Genomic DNA, 15,688 nt, shown 5'->3' on the forward strand with positions numbered 1-15,688 from the left:
GAAGAAGTAACTAGTAACTATAATTAATTACTTTTTCAAAGTAACTTGCCCAACACTGCTCCCTGGTGAATTTGATGTGTTGGTCCACCGAATTAATGTAATCCGTGAATTGTGGTACGTCCTGAGATTTTATTTTCACCCAGGTGTCATCTACATACCTGAATCATTGACTTGGTGGTGTTCACTCTTTTCCACTTCTTCCACATACAAATTGTCCACGATGGGTGAAACTGGGGAACCCATGGCACACCCATGTTTCCACCTGTAAAACTGACCCTTGTATGTAAAGTAGGTGGAATGAAGACACAGTTCCAAAAGCAAACACACTAGGTCCATGCTGAGAGCTGTCCTGTTGCTGAGGTTGGGGTCATCTTGTAAACTCTTATGAACGACCTCCAATGCTTCCGTGACTGGAATGCAAACGAAGAGAGATGTAATATCGTACAAGACTGTGCCATTGTCCTAATGGTTTTGATAGATCTGCCTGTATTTTATTGGAAAAATATTTAAGGAATTTGTATTTCATTTTAACCACTTTGTGGATCTCATGTTTTAAAGGTGTGAAGCTGTGGGATGACAGCAGTCAAGAAGAAAGAACAGAAGAGAAGGACCAGCCTAGTACTTACTTGAATGTCATTAAATCTGATTCTTTTGAATCCAAGTCCTCTCTGCTGGATGTTGATTCTTCCATGAAGCTCGGTGTCCTGTCTGGAATGGTTAAAGTTGAAGGATCAGCCAGGTACCTGCTTAATAAGAAGAAGTTTCAACATCAGAGTGGATTCACACTTCACTACAAAGCTACCACCAAATTCAAACAGCTGACACTGAATCCTCAGAAAATCAAGAACATTAAACTAACAGATAATGTGAGGAGTTCGGCAACACATGTAGTCACAGGAATCCTTTATGGAACAAATGCTTTTGTTGTGTTTGACAGTGAGAAGTTGGATGCTAGCAACATTCAGGACACCCAGGCTAGTATGGAAACTGTGATAAACAAGATCCCCCCATTTAATGGTGATGGGAAAGTTGACATCAAGCTGAGTGATGAAGACAAAACTGTGACTGATCAATTCACCTGCCAATTCTATGGAGACTTCATTCTTGAAAGCAACCCTGTAACATTTGAAGATGCAGTGAAGACAGTCAGCCAACTTCCAAAACTACTGGGAGAAAACAAAGATAATGGTGTCCCACTGAAGGTCACACTGATGCCACTGAAGGATTTGCATCTCAAAGCCAAGGTGAGGATTGAAGAGATCAATCCTGGACTTGTTAGAAAGGCTGAAGCTATCCTACAGGATCTCCATAATGTGGAAATAAGATGCAATGATCTGCTGGAGGACATAGTGGTGAGAAGCTTTCCACAGATACAAGAAAAGTTGATCAGATTCAAGAAGCTCTGCGAGGATTACAGATCTTCACTCCAGCAGACAATGGCTGAGAAACTTCTCTCCATCAGGGCAGGTAAAGAGGATACGCAGAAATTAGTGAAAGTGTTTGATGACAGAGACAAGTCACCTTTCAGTCAGGAGAGATTAACCAAGTGGATTGAATATCAAGAGAAAGAAATCAACAACATCAGCTGCATTCTAAAAATTCTGCAAGGAATAAAGATCATCTCAGATCAGTCCAAGCTTGACAGAGAGGTGTTTAATTCAGAAAAGGAAGTTCTCTGCTTTGCTTTCACCTCCCTGAAATACACTCCATATCTGCAGAACATGTCTGACTACTTGGATAAAATGAAACTGGACAGTGGTAACACTACACCTGCCAAGGATCATTGGTATTTCTCTGATGATGTAAGAGCCAAAATGATTTAAAAAGCAAAACTTCTGAAGGATAGCAGCAGATTTTATTGCCTTGTAGCAGCCATTGGAAAGGACAAATACAAAGGAGCAAGTATCTACCACTACAGGAACACTGGCCTGGTCACTGCTGATTTCTCGGGGCCTGATATCAATGATGTGGAAACTGTGAGGGACAGAAGTGATCTGATGTGGTGTAAGTACTTTCACACTTTTTCTTCTCCCTTCTGCCAAAGAATGGTTTAAAAAATTTTCCTCAACAGCGTGATTGGTTACAACTTTAACTGGTCACAGGATCAATTTTGGGATGTTGATATCTATCTGAAACTGTGAAAGAAAGACCAATGGTAGTAAAAAAATCAATAACTGACTTTCCCTTTTGTCACTTTGGGGTTAATTCATTTTAAGTTTAAGTAGGCTAAGACCCTACAATAATACAACATTGCAAACCCCTATAATCAGGTGACCCCACTGAGCATGTGCAACAGTGGGAAAGAAAAACTCCCTGTTAAGAGGAAAAAACCTCCAGCAGAACCAGGCTCGGGGAGGGGCGGCCATCTCCCACAACCGGGTGAGGGGAGAAAGACAGGCCAAAAGACATGCTGTGGAAGAGAGCCAGAAATTAATGATAACCAATAATTAAATGCAGAGAGGTCTATTAACACATAGAGGGTGAAGAAGAATCACCCAGTGCATCATGGGAATCCCCCAGCAGCCTACACCTATAGCACCATAATTAAGGGAGGATTCCTAGTCACCTGGTCCAGCCCTAACTATATGCTTTAGCAAAAAGGAAAGTTTGAAGCCTAATCTTAAAAGTAGAGATAGTGTCTGTCTCCTGAATCCAAACTGGAAGCTGGTTCCACAGAAGACGGGCCTGAAAACTGAAGGCTCTCCCTCTCATTCTACTTTTGAATACATTGCTTTTACAACAAGTAAAGGCAAAGTTATTAACATGATAATCGGCCTCTGTTGGAGTAGTGTTCTAGCAGAAAAAGAAAATGTTGCAATTTATTACATTTGCCTGCAGGTCAGTGTTTGAACTAATTTTTCTAAACTTCAGTGTGATTTAGAGGTGCAGCTAACATTTCCTGTCAGACAAATGTGTAAAATTTACTTCTATAGCTCAAAATAAACAAGTATTAATTTTCAATAATTTGTTTCCATCTTTAATCTTTTAATGTTTGTCAAAAAAAACATTAAAAAAATACAATTATTTAAAAAATAGAAAATTATATCAGAAAGTAAATGCAGCTGGTTCTCCATGTATGTAAACACAGAACCTCTCCACTCAGCATGACACCCGCCATGAAAAGTTTTTAAGACTGACAGATTGAATACATGTTGGTTGTATTTAATAAAAAATATTTTATATTTGTCATTTTTGTTCCTTCCAGACCTCCACAGTTTAAAGAGGACCATCCCATGTTTTCGCATAAGGTGCAGTGATGAAAAGTATGAATTGTAATCAAAGGCAGTAAACTGTGAAGCAGAGTTTTTAAGGTGGAGAAACATGCATATAAAATTAAATCCATCATCATAATTAAAATTAGAACTCCAGTTTGTACAAAGATCTTAATGACTAGCAGGAGAGAATCGTGATCTTCCCTTCAGTTCTCCTGAAAGTATTGGATCAGAGATTACGAATAAGCTGAGTGTTAGGGTTATATTTTTGAATTGTCATTTGTACTTACAAACATATAATCATATATGCTTAGAGGTATATAATCGATTGTATAATGATAGAAGGTCTGATCCTTAGTAGTCTGCAAAGGAGTACGTTCACTCCTTTTTCTGAGTGTTCTGGCATACCACACATATCCTAAGGTCATGAAAGAGGTCGTACCATCTCTTTCTGATAATATGGTATGGTAAACACTAGGGGTGCAACGATACACAAAATTCACGGTTCGGTTCGATACTTTGATGTCACGGTTCGATAATTTTTCGATAGAAAAAAATGTTCATGCCTTTTTAATTTGTCATTTATTAAAATTATAAATATATATTTTAACTCAAAAGTACAGTTTTTAAATTTAATGTTGCTGAAACAACAAAGTAATAAAAAAAAATCTATCTGATCGAGAAATCACTCATCTTTGGAAAAGAGAGTTTATTACAGAGAAATGTCTCTTTCCAAAATAAAAGCTATACTATACACTTCTGGGGTATATTCTCAGCAGCATATTAAACATATCAGGTCCCCATAAGGAGAATCACGTACTAACGGCTGTCTAAATGACTCGGGTAAAGTTTGTAGCATGCGTGCTTGTTGTTTTTGTCTGCTTCCACTTGTCTTTGCACGAGGATGATGTCGGCGTAAATGTGCAGTCATATTCATTGTGTTCCCACTAGTGCTGTCAGCGTTAATCTCGTTAAAATGACATTAACGCCATAACGCCGCAAATCTCCATTAACGACTTACCGCGGATCACCCCGTGCGTGGGGCTGGACGGCGTCAACACGTTAACAAGCTAACTGCTCTAACAGACTTTAACAGACTCTAACAGACTCTCAGCAGCATATTAAACATATCAGGTCCCCATAAGGAGAATCATGTGCTAACGGCTGTCTAAATGACTCGGGTAAAGTTTGTAGCATGCGTGCTTGTTGTTTTTGTCTGCTTCCACTTGTCTTTGCACGAGGATGATGTCGGCGTAAATGTGCAGTCATATTCATTGTGTTCCCACTAGTGCTGTCAGCGTTAATCTCGTTAAAATGACATTAACGCCATAACGCCGCAAATCTCCATTAACGCACGCACCCCGTGCGTGGGGCTGGACGGCGTCAACACGTTAACAAGCTAACTGCTCTAACAGACTTTTTCCCACCAATTGAGCATTGCGTGGCACATCTGACATACTGTTTTACTTTTGTCCATGACGCTCTTACCATCAAGGTCATGAAAACCAAGATAGTTCCAAACGCCAGATCTGAATGAGGGTGGAGGAGGCTCAATTTCGGGTAGCTTGAGGCAGTTGCCATGTTGCAACGAGCTTAGCTTCTGTCTTGCTAGCTTGCACTCAGTGGATCTGCACTCGACAGTGCAGCCTAGGCAGAGTAGTCGAACGCAGATCCACTGAGCACTCAACACAGACAGCATCGTCAGAAGAAAAGTTGATAAAATAAATTACAAATGATGTATTGTTCGATACATATGCGTACCGAACCAAAAGCACTGTATCGAACGGTTCAATATCGATACGAGTATTGTTGCACCCCTAGTAAACACATCTGTATCTGTTTAAGTATAAGAGCCTTTTGTTTAGATAAACTGCAGGACTCCTGTTGTGGAAGTTTTCCACTTAAATAAAGCCTGCAGACGAGCGGTGAGCGGTAGCTAACATTCTTTAATCAACGCACACAAAGAACATACAACCAAGCTTGATGAAGTCCCTGCATGACCGCGGGACAGACGGTCAGCAGAGTCTCTCTGAGCCTAGCATGGCTCTCAGTTAAATACCTTCTTCAGGAACAAAAGGCAGTACACAGCTGTTTCACACCTTAAGGTTCACACTCCCCTGCTACTTCCCAGAGTCCTCGAAGAGACAAAAGACTGGTCCTCTGGAGTTCCTGTTTCCCCCAACATCCTTACTACACCCCCCACCATTTGTCTTAAGTATGAGTGTCAGACATGTTAAAATCCAGTGGCACCAAGGCATTACAATAACGTGATTAATACCTAAGTGAAAGAAATTCCTATACACTCCCCAGCGCCAACAGGTTTGAGGAGCCTTCACAGGGTCACCCTTTGACACACACACACATAGCTACACGTACACACAGACTGGTACTCTTTGTCCTCATGTATGCCTGTTTAAGATGTCATATGTTAATGAACCTATATATATTCATGTAATCACAATAAAGAGCAGTGCTACCGAAAGAGCAGGGCTGACCAAGAGTGACTGGGGTTCAAGCGGTTGGAACAGGCTTGGTCTCGGTTGTCTCCCTCGTGCACGAGATCACACAAGGAGCTCTGGTGTTGTGTGTGTTGCTTTTGCCAGTGTAGTGGATTGTCTTGGTTGTTCCAGCAATAGGTTTGTGCCTAGATAAACCTATCACTGAGGTTTGAGGACAGAGATTAAGGAGGAGTCACTGACATCGTCATCAATAATGAATTTGATCAGTTCTCGTTCTCTCCATCAGATGCCTGTGACCTCACCCTGGATCCAAACACAGCACACTGTGAACTCGTTCTGTCTGAAGGAAACAAGAAGGTGAAAAGAGGAAAGACACAGTTATATCCTGACCTTCCTGAGAGATTCAGTAAGTTACCTCAGGTTTTGTGCAGAGAGAAGCTGAATGGGCGCCATTACTGGGAGGTACAATTGAGTGCTTCCTGGCTTGCTGTTGTTTCTGTAAGCGTTTGCTACAGCCAACTTGAAAGGAAAGGAAACAGTGACATGTGCAAGCTTGGGTATAATGAAAAATCCTGGAGTTGTAGTTGCAGGTATCTTCTAGGCCTTTGGTACTTTGTAGTACATAATGGCTTAAAAATATTCAAACTCCCTACGGGCTGTCCCAAACTTGGAGTGTTTCTGGACTGGCATGCAGGAACTCTGTCCTACTATGTCGTCTCATGTGACAAACTGACACACATGTACACTTTCAGAACCAAATTCTCTGAACCTGTTCACCCAGGATTCAGACTCTGGACTTTGTTTACAATCTCTGATGAAGATTCAGTTTTGTTGATGTAGCATGTGAGTGCCATTTAGAAATGTAAAAACACAGTGTGAGCATACAGCAGTTTGTCATTGAGAAAATTAGGCCCCTAAAAACATATTTAGTTTTTCTATTATTTGGAGACAATCATGTAATTTAAAAGTATTCAGTGATATGGTTCGGAAGTCTTAGTATTTTAGACTCCTCTTATGGTTTTAGGTTCATGGATAGGTTTTCTTGCCTCTATTTTTTGTTTTGTATTTTTTTCCCCTGTTGTTTCTATTTTTGTTTAATTTCTGCTTAATGCCAGAAGCCTATATTATAAAGTGAGTTATCTGTTACAGGTTTCACTTACCCTGACATTGGAGATCAAGATAAACGGTCACACGAAGCTTTTTTATTCTATTCTAATAAGTTTGTGGTACCAGCTAATTTAGCTAATGCAAATACTGGTGTGCCTTTCCAAAAGCCTGCGTCAGGTATGTCTTTATCCACACCTCACCAGGTCAGGTCAATTGGCAGCTCCTTCAGTGGCAGGCTGCAGCACCCACAATGTGGGACGGAGAGATTTCGCATGTCTTCTTCCTACTGCTGTCAGACTTCACAACAAAGACTTTGCAGCTGACCAAACACACACATCCAAACATGTGTAATAGCACAAAGTGCAATTCTATTTTTCTGACAACATTGTATTTTATTTTGTTGTATATGGTATATGTATATGGTATCTTATTTATTCAATTCCATTGTGTACAGCAGCGGTCCCCAACCCCTGGGCCATGGACCGGTACCGGTCAGTGAGTCGTTTGGTACCGGGCCGCGAGAGTGAGACTGTGTGGTTTTTTAATGTATGGTTTTCAGGGTTTTTATCGGTTTTTAGCGTTATTTTGTTATCGTTTTTTTTTTTTTTCGTTAACTCGGTTTTCCTTGGTCTTTTCAGGTGTGTTATGAATAAATCTTCTTTTTTCGGTACCGGTACTAGTTTCATTTTGTTGTATTTATCTGCGACACCTTAAAGGCCGGTCCGTGAAAATATTGTCGGGCACAAACCGGTCCGTGGCGCAAAAAAGGTTGGGGACCGCTGGTGTACAGTATCTTATTACTATTCTATTCCAGTGTTTTTTTTGTTCTTAATTTTTGCTCTGCAACTTTGCACTGTCCACTTTCTGTTGTAACAAAACAAATTTCCCACATGTGGGACTAGGGGCTGCTGAGGGGCATAACATGAATCAATAGTGTGATTTAGTGCAAAGAGCAGTAAAATAAATAACAACTTTGCATTTTATACAGCATTATTACAGCTTTACAATTCCACTAATCATTCACTCTCACATTCACACACTGGTAGAGGCAAGCTACAGTTGTAGCCATAGCTGCCTGGGGCAGACTGACAGAAGCGAGGCTTCTATCTCGCGCCATCAGTCCCTCTGGTGAAGTAGGTGAAGTGTCTTGCCCAAGGACACAACGGCCAAGAGAGACAGAGCAGGGGATTGAACCGGCAACCTTCTGGTTACAAGAAGAGCTTCCCAACCCCCTGAACCACAGTCGCCCACATTCCAATGCTCCTGTTTATTTCTAAAGGTTCTGAGATCACTATATTATCTTATGCTACGTTATACCTTTAATTAAAGATTGTGAAATCATTATGTAGTTTTAGGTTGCATTATACTCACAACTTAGAAGAAGGTGACAACTATTAGATTTATTAGACTGATTTGTATTACATTAGACTGCTGATTTATTGTGAATGAATTACATTGTTTATGGTCCTTTATACTGCTGATTTATAAAGAGAATACAGTTTGCAGAGAATCATGGGCTTATTTGTGTGATTAGAAATAACAGAACATACTGCACAGGAAGCCAAGGTGATAACTTAGGCTCGCTGAGAGAGAAAGAATGTGGATGTTTAGGTTTTATGACTTTGGAGTGGGGGTTAAACCTATAAGAATGTGAGGAACAGTCAGACATTTTGAGATCTGGCGGACACCCTCCTGTCCACATCTCCTGTCTGGATGTTTATGCTCAAAGTGTTGTATGCAATAAAGAGATTGTTGATTGAACATTTATACACCGAGTGTTGTTCTTCTTTCAGCCCAAAGATCAAAGAATTGGGATATTTAACACTGTACATTAGGGTCCTAACACATTTAAATATCAAAGCTTTATTAAGGAGATCTGGAAATAGCAAATTAAAGTGAAACTAATTTGATTGGGAATCAGGGGTAGGCAACTCCAGGCCTCAAGTGCCGGTGTCCTGGAGGTTTTAGATGTGTCCATGATCCATCACAGCTGATTTAAAGGGCTAAATGACTCCTCAGCATTTCTTGAAGTTCTCCAGAGGCCTGGTAATGAACTAATCATCTGATTCAGGTGTGTTAACCCAGGGTGCGATCTAAAACCTGCAGGACACCGGCACTCGAGGCCTGGAGTTGCCTACCCCTGGATAGGTGTTCTTGGTGTGTGTTATAGCAGTTGCAATTCCAGCAGCATAAAAAACTAAGCAGCAGATTAGAATGAAGTATTCAAATATTTATACATTTCCTAAATTACCAAATGAATACATGGAAATTTACGTGACAATGTGACAACAAGTTTGTGCTTCCTTCAGGGATGTTAGTAAGTTGTGGCTTAACAAGAAGGGGCACATATAGAATATATTCCCCTTAATATATGCTGTAAATAAAAGAATCAGTGAAAACTATCATGGCTGTGGGAAGGCAGGCAGGAAATGGCAGACCCAAAAGCAGGACTCACGGAGGCAGACGTAAAGTCAAAACACACAGCTTTATTGTTGGATAGCAACCGAACAGAAAAACTAAACTGAGAATACAAAACAAACTAAACAGGTGGGCGAGCTAGCAAACCGAACACACAGTGTAAAATGAGGGACGACGCAACACTGAACTAAGAGAGGCTCTGACATAAAAACACAGAAGGCTAATGAAGAACGTAGAAGCAGACAGGCAACACAGCTGATACTGAACAATGGGCTGGGAGGTCAGTTCTTTAAACTGCAAATAGTCATGGCCATTGTTTAGCCCACTGTTCCTTCAGTGGTGATAGTTTCTGTCATTATGCAAATGCACTGATTAAAAGGTTGGGGAAAGCTGCAGTCAGCTGAGACTGAAGAAGTCACCTAGATCAGTGACAAATTGTTTCTCCCACTGAAAATGTCCAGATCAACAGAATCAACCTTTTAGATCCATTTATTTAAAAAAAAACAAAAAACCTAAAAGTTAAAACACATACCTGGGTTAGGAAGCACTAATGCTGGGACACCAAAGGATAATCAGAGACAGCAACTATACCCCTTGAACTGGACATGTGTGTGCTTAATAAACTGGCAAATTACAGCAGGATATTCCTATCCTCGGTCAGTGTCACCACTCAACCCTCATTAGCCTTATGTGTATAAAGACTAGCACTCTCTCTTTGTCAGTCTGTGTTCTTTGCCTGTTTGTGTATTTATGACTTCTGGATTCATCCATTCAATAAAACACTGAAAAAGCCAAACAATAACATTTTTAAGTTATCAAGGTGACTTATATATCATGTTTAACCCGAGTAGTGAAAGACCGCGGGGGTTTGAAAACGATGTGTCGGTCGGCTCAGATATTTGAAGTTTACACAGCTACATTCTCACCTGAAAATATGTTAAAAGTTTTTTTGCGACCCAGAAAGAGAAATAAGAGTAATATTAAAACTAAGTAGCATTGTTGGAAACTGGAATTGGCTGGGCCGCGCTATGAATTCTGCAATATGGTTTTTTAATTTTGTTGCCAAAGGTGGAAAATCGGGAGAAATTCGGGAGATTTTCGGGAGGGGCACTGAAATTCGGGATTCTCCCAGAAAAATCAAGGGCTGGCATGTATGGTTGTGGCAACATCACTAACCTTGTCAAACACCTCAGAGTAAATCATATTACAGAATATGACGAGCGTATGTTGAGACAAACTGAAGAGGAGAGGGACAGGTGCTGCTAGGGCGAGACAGACGTCTCTCACGGAGTCCTTTAGTGATGCAGGCAGGCAAGGTGTTCAAATAGCGCACAAATTCAGATTTTTAATTTCTATATGATGAACTCTGTAACAAGTAATCTGATGTCCTGTAATCATTATGACACTATAATTTGAGATACAATAAATAAAATAAGTTTTTGTACAAAGTATCGGTATCGGATCAGTATCGTCGATACCACCCTGAATATTACTTGGTGTCGGATCGGAAAGGAAATCAATGGTATCGCACATCACTACTGAATTATCCATCCATCCATTCTCTTCCACTTATGTGTGACAGGGTAATTGGAGCCTATCCCAGCTGACATATGGCAAGAGGCAGGGTACAGTCTGGACGTGTCACTAGTCTGTCGCAGGGCTAACACAGCCAGACAACCATTCACACTCACATTAACACCTAATGGCAATTTATATTGTCCTATTAACCTAACCCCTCTAATTGCATGTCTTTGGATGTTGACCTAAATTATATGTTGAAAATATTTTTATTTGTTTATTTATTTTATTTTATATAGTTCACATAATTAAAATTTTCAGTTTACACAAGGAGAAGCCACAACATTAAAGCAAATCAATTAAATTAAAGAAAGTGTTTAATGTTGTTTTGCTTCATTTTTTAATAATGAGATGCTACACAGCAAAGATTTTAGAGCCTCAGCTGCTTTGTAGTAATGTTTCTTTTCTTATGATTATGGGTTATGATTTGTTAAGAATGTACCTTATCTTTGTATTATTTGTGGATCTAAAAATTATTTGTTGTTTTCATTTTGACTTTGATTATGTGATTGGTTAGACAATGGTTATTCAATTTTTACATTTACTGTTTTTATAATAAATGCTTCATTTGTTATTGATAATTTGATGATCAGAGTTTTGACTTCACGATTGGTCACAGCCGAGCCTCCTCGTCCTCCTTGCTCCCTCTACATCCTTGTCACACTCCTTGCTAGACTACGCTTAGGTTTGCAGAGGGTGGGTTTTGCGAAAACCGCCGTCGGTGAGGACATCGAGCTCTCCGTTGCTCCTCGTCCTCCTTGCTCCTTCTCCATCGTTCTCCTGTGCCTCGCTAGTGAAAGAGTAGCTTCTTGGCCTGCCTATTACGCGAACACCGCCCTCCGTTTATGCTCCTCGCTAGTATATGCTTAGGTCTGTTGAGGGCCGGTTTCGCGAACACCCCCTTCGGTGAGGACCTCGGGCTCTCCATTGCTCCTCGTCCTCCTTGCTCCTTCTCTACCGTTGTCATGCACCTCGCTAGTGAAAGAGAAGCTGTTTGGCCTTCCTATTACGCAAACACCGCCCTCTAGTTGGATCTCGGGCTCTGCGTTGCTTCTCGTACTCCTTGCTCCCTCTACATCGTTCTCAAGGGCCTCGCTAGTGAAAGCGCAGCTGTTTGGCCTGCCCATTAGGCGAACACCGCCCTCCGTTTATGCTCCTCGCTAGCGTACGCTTAGGTCTGCGGAGGGCCGGTTTTGTGAACACCCCCTTCGGTGAGGACATCGGGCTCTCCGTTGCTCCTCGTCCTCCTTCTCTACCGTTGTCATGCACCTCGCTAGTGAAAGAGAAGCTGTTTGGCCTTCCTATTACGTGAACACCGCCCTCCAGTTGGACCTCGGGCTCTCCGTGCCTCCTCGTCCTCCTTGCTCCCTCTCCATCATTCTCAAGTGCCTTGCTAGTGAAAGAGCAGCCATTTGCCCTGCCCATTACGTGAACACCGCCCTCCATTTATGCTCCTCGCTAGTGTACGCTTAGGTCTGCAGAGGGCCGGTTTCATGAACACCCCCTTCGGTGAGTACCTCAGGATCTCCGTTGCTCCTCGTCCTCCTTGCTCCTTCTCCTTCATTCTCATGCGCCTCGCTAGTGAAAGAGCAGCTGTGTGGCCTGCCTATTAAGCAAACACCACCCTCCAGTTGGACCTCGGGCTCTCCATGCCTCCTCGTCCTCTTTGCTCCCTCTTCATCGCTCTCATGCTCCTCGCTAGTGAAAGAGAAGCTGTTTGGCCTGCCTATTACGCGAACACCGCCCTCCAGTTGGACCTCGGGCTCTCTGTTGCTCCTCATTCTCCTTGCTCCCTCTACATCGTTCTCAAATGCCTCGCTAGTGAAAGAGCAGCCGTTTGGCCTGCCCATTATGTGAACACGGCCCTCCGTTTATGCTCTTCGTGAGCGTACGCTTACGTCTGCGGATGGCCGGTTTTGAGAACACCGCCCTCTAGTTGGACCTTGGGCTCTCCGTTGCTCCTCGTACTCCTTACTCCCTCTACATCGTTCTCAAGCGCCTCGCTAGTGAAAGAGCAGCTGCTTGGCCTGCCTATTATGTGAACACCGCCCTCCAGTTGGACCTGGGGCTCTCCATGCCCCTCGTCCTTCTCGCTCCCTCTCCTTCGTTCTCATCTGCCTCGCTAGTGAAAGAGCAGCTGTGTGGCCTGCCTATTACGCGAACACCGCCCTCCGTTTGGACTTCAGACACTCCTTGCCTCCTCCTCATCCTTGCTCCCTCTACATCGTTCTCAAGAGCCTCGCTAGCGTACACTTAGGTCTGCGGAGGACAGGTTACCTGAACACAGCCTTCCGTTTAGACCTCGGACCCTCAGTGTCTCCTCATCCTCCTTTCCCTTTTTTAAAACATTTTCCTCGCTTTCACGCGCCTCGCTGGCGAGCCCTTAGCTTTGGGGAGGGTGAGTTTCGCGAACACCACCATCTGTGAGGAACCCAGTACCTCCTACACACACACACACACACACACACACATACAGGAGGCAGTGAGGAGTAGAAGGAGGTTGTTGCTACGCCTGCGTTGCAAAACCAGGGCTCATTGTGTGTGCGCCCGGAGCAGCTACAGGGGAAACACATGGGAAAACTGACCAGTTTGGAGCCGTGGTTTAACTTGCTAATCTGATCTGAAATACTTTCCTTGAATGTGCCTTAATTTCACCTCTTTTTTCTTTCTTCTTTTCTTAGCTTACTGAAAATGTTGGCGACATTCGGATCCAGGGATGTGTGCTGCTTGTGCTACTGGCGTTATGTGGGCAAACTGCTCGCTGTCAACATCGATACAAAGGTAAAGTGCAATCCCAGGGTTGTGTGCTGCTTGTGGTACTCGCTTTATGTGGACAAACTGCTTGCGGTCAACATCAATACAAAGATAACAAAAGAATAGTCTAGTGTAACGTAGTGTTTTATGTTTTTTTTTTTTCTAGAATGATTCAAATGTTACCATCATTTCCCCAACCCCGCAGGCTCTGCGACCCGTGAAGAACTGAGACTCCTTCTGGTCGGTAAAACAGGATCGGGAAAGAGTGCATCCGGAAACACCATCCTGGGGGATGCCAACGCTTTCAAAGAAGACGTTTCGCCTGAGTCTGTCACCGACAGCTGTCTCAGAAAAGAGGCAGAGGGCGAAGACGGAAAAAATATCGCTGTGATCAACACTCTGGGGCTGTCTTTTGGATGAAATAGTGAAATGGTGGATTTCAATGGAGGAAACCACTACACCAACGAGATGTATAATCTCTGTGTTTCTTGTCACTGGACCGTTGCCGACCCGCATTCCCTGGACCAACCCCTGTGTTTCCTGAGTGATTGAGTGTGCGAGGAGTGGAGTACGTCATCGTGTTTTCTGTGGAGTGTGCTGAGAGGAGCGTAAGGAGTGGACGGAGTGCGTGTGGACTTTCAGGGTCTTTTCCCTTTGTGTGTGGACCCCCGGAGCCCGGCTTCCCCCCTCACCTCTGTAAATAGATCACCTGGTGTGCTGTAATAAAGATTCTTGTGTTTCCCAACTCAGAGCCTGCGCGTGTGTCCGTTCCGTCCCGCTGTGACACTTGGAGGATGACTTTTACGCTGAACATTATTACAGCATCAGGAAAAGACTCCTCACGCCTCGTTTCATTCCTTCCATTCAACATCTCCTGATCATGTATTCACAGCCACCGGAGGCGCTGTACAGCACTGAGCACCTGAAACACGGACAATTTGTTGATATTGTAATCAAAAATACAGCCCCGGGGGGGGGGGGGGGTTTAAAAACGCACCCCCCCCTATTGCGCATGTCCCTAAATGGTATGGCCTTCCAGATTGCCTCAGTTGTATCGTGAGTGTAATTTCAAATAAAATAAAATAAAACTCAGAAGCGTCTGTGTGTTGTATTCTTCTTTTTCTTCTTCTTCTTCTTATTATCATTATTATCATTATTGTGATTATGCTTCATTTTCATGTACTGGGGTGTCAATGACCCCCACGCTGCCGCAGCAGCTTCTGTGCGTGGCCCCCAAGTGCTACGTTTTCTTTCCCGATCCCCTGACGAACCCATTAGAATCGCTCTGGGGCACTCTTCGACCCCAAATGATTGTTCTGTTTTTTTCATCTTCATTCACCTGTCTCTACTGAGGGTGGGGTACTTTGGGACCCCCGGGGTCTGGGGCTGCCCCGAAGGGGAGCACAAGGGTTAACAGCGGCCTCCCATGGACAAACGTGATAGAGCCTGCCTGAAACTAGGAGAAAAATTGAAACGGGAGTGGCATTCAGGGAGGGAAACGTGGGTGTACGGGGTGCGGGAGCCAACCCTGATGCGCGGCCTGTGAAATACTACCCAGGGGTACTCTGGGACCCTGGGGTTCGGAGCTGCCCCGACGGGGAGCACGAGGGTTAAAAGTCAATTCAGGATTTAATTAATCAATATCGCTTTATTCAAGCTACTCACCTCCCTCTTACAACTGCACTTTCAACTGGACCACGGCCGATCAAAGAGGTCCCGCCCCTGACTATCTCTGATTGGTTTAGTCCACGATAGGGGCATAATGTGTGTCTGTTGTTGACCACACGGAGAGTTGCAGAGATTTTTTTTTTTTTGTTACCCGAACAGAATATTTTTTTTAGTTGCACCACTGAAAACTTTGGTCGCATTTGCGACCAAATTGGTCGCGCTCTAGAGCACTGTACAAAGTAAAACAGGAAACTCAAACTGTTTTACAAACACAAACTCAGGGACACAAACGGAGCAAGGGGGAACACAGGTAGGAACAATAAAACACTAAACTCCAGAATCAAAGCCTAAGAACTAATACAAAATCAGAATTAACACAAAAACACAAGGTGATACCAAAAGAAAACCCAAAACGCTGGGTCAAAATGACCCAGGACCATGACAGGAGCGTTTGATGTTAACATTCTATCAGAATGATAGAGCACCCTGTAG

General features: G+C 43.0%; 2 protein-coding genes and 1 long non-coding RNA gene across 3 annotated transcripts in view; 2 read left to right on the top strand and 1 right to left on the bottom strand.

Moving 5' to 3' along the window:
• LOC146491287 (neoverrucotoxin subunit beta-like) overlaps positions 1-6,674 on the top strand; it is a 31,244-nt gene extending 24,570 nt beyond the window's left edge. The window contains 2 exon segments of the mRNA XM_085150779.1: positions 559-2,004; positions 5,958-6,674. Of these exon segments, the coding sequence (XP_085006905.1) occupies positions 559-2,004; positions 5,958-6,511 (2,000 nt within the window). The 3' untranslated portion in view covers positions 6,512-6,674.
• The window catches only part of s100p (S100 calcium binding protein P), a 320,093-nt gene that overhangs the window by 205,547 nt on the left and 98,858 nt on the right, over positions 1-15,688 (bottom strand). The window lies entirely within an intron of this gene.
• Positions 13,381-13,890, top strand: LOC146491289 (uncharacterized). The gene is made up of 2 exons (XR_014872604.1): positions 13,381-13,555; positions 13,734-13,890. It is a non-coding gene; the product is annotated as an uncharacterized LOC146491289 (long non-coding RNA).

The sequence above is a fragment of the Neolamprologus multifasciatus genome, chromosome 23, assembly GCF_963576455.1.
Source record: "Neolamprologus multifasciatus chromosome 23, fNeoMul1.2, whole genome shotgun sequence".
In the NCBI taxonomy this organism is placed as follows: domain Eukaryota; kingdom Metazoa; phylum Chordata; class Actinopteri; order Cichliformes; family Cichlidae; genus Neolamprologus; species Neolamprologus multifasciatus.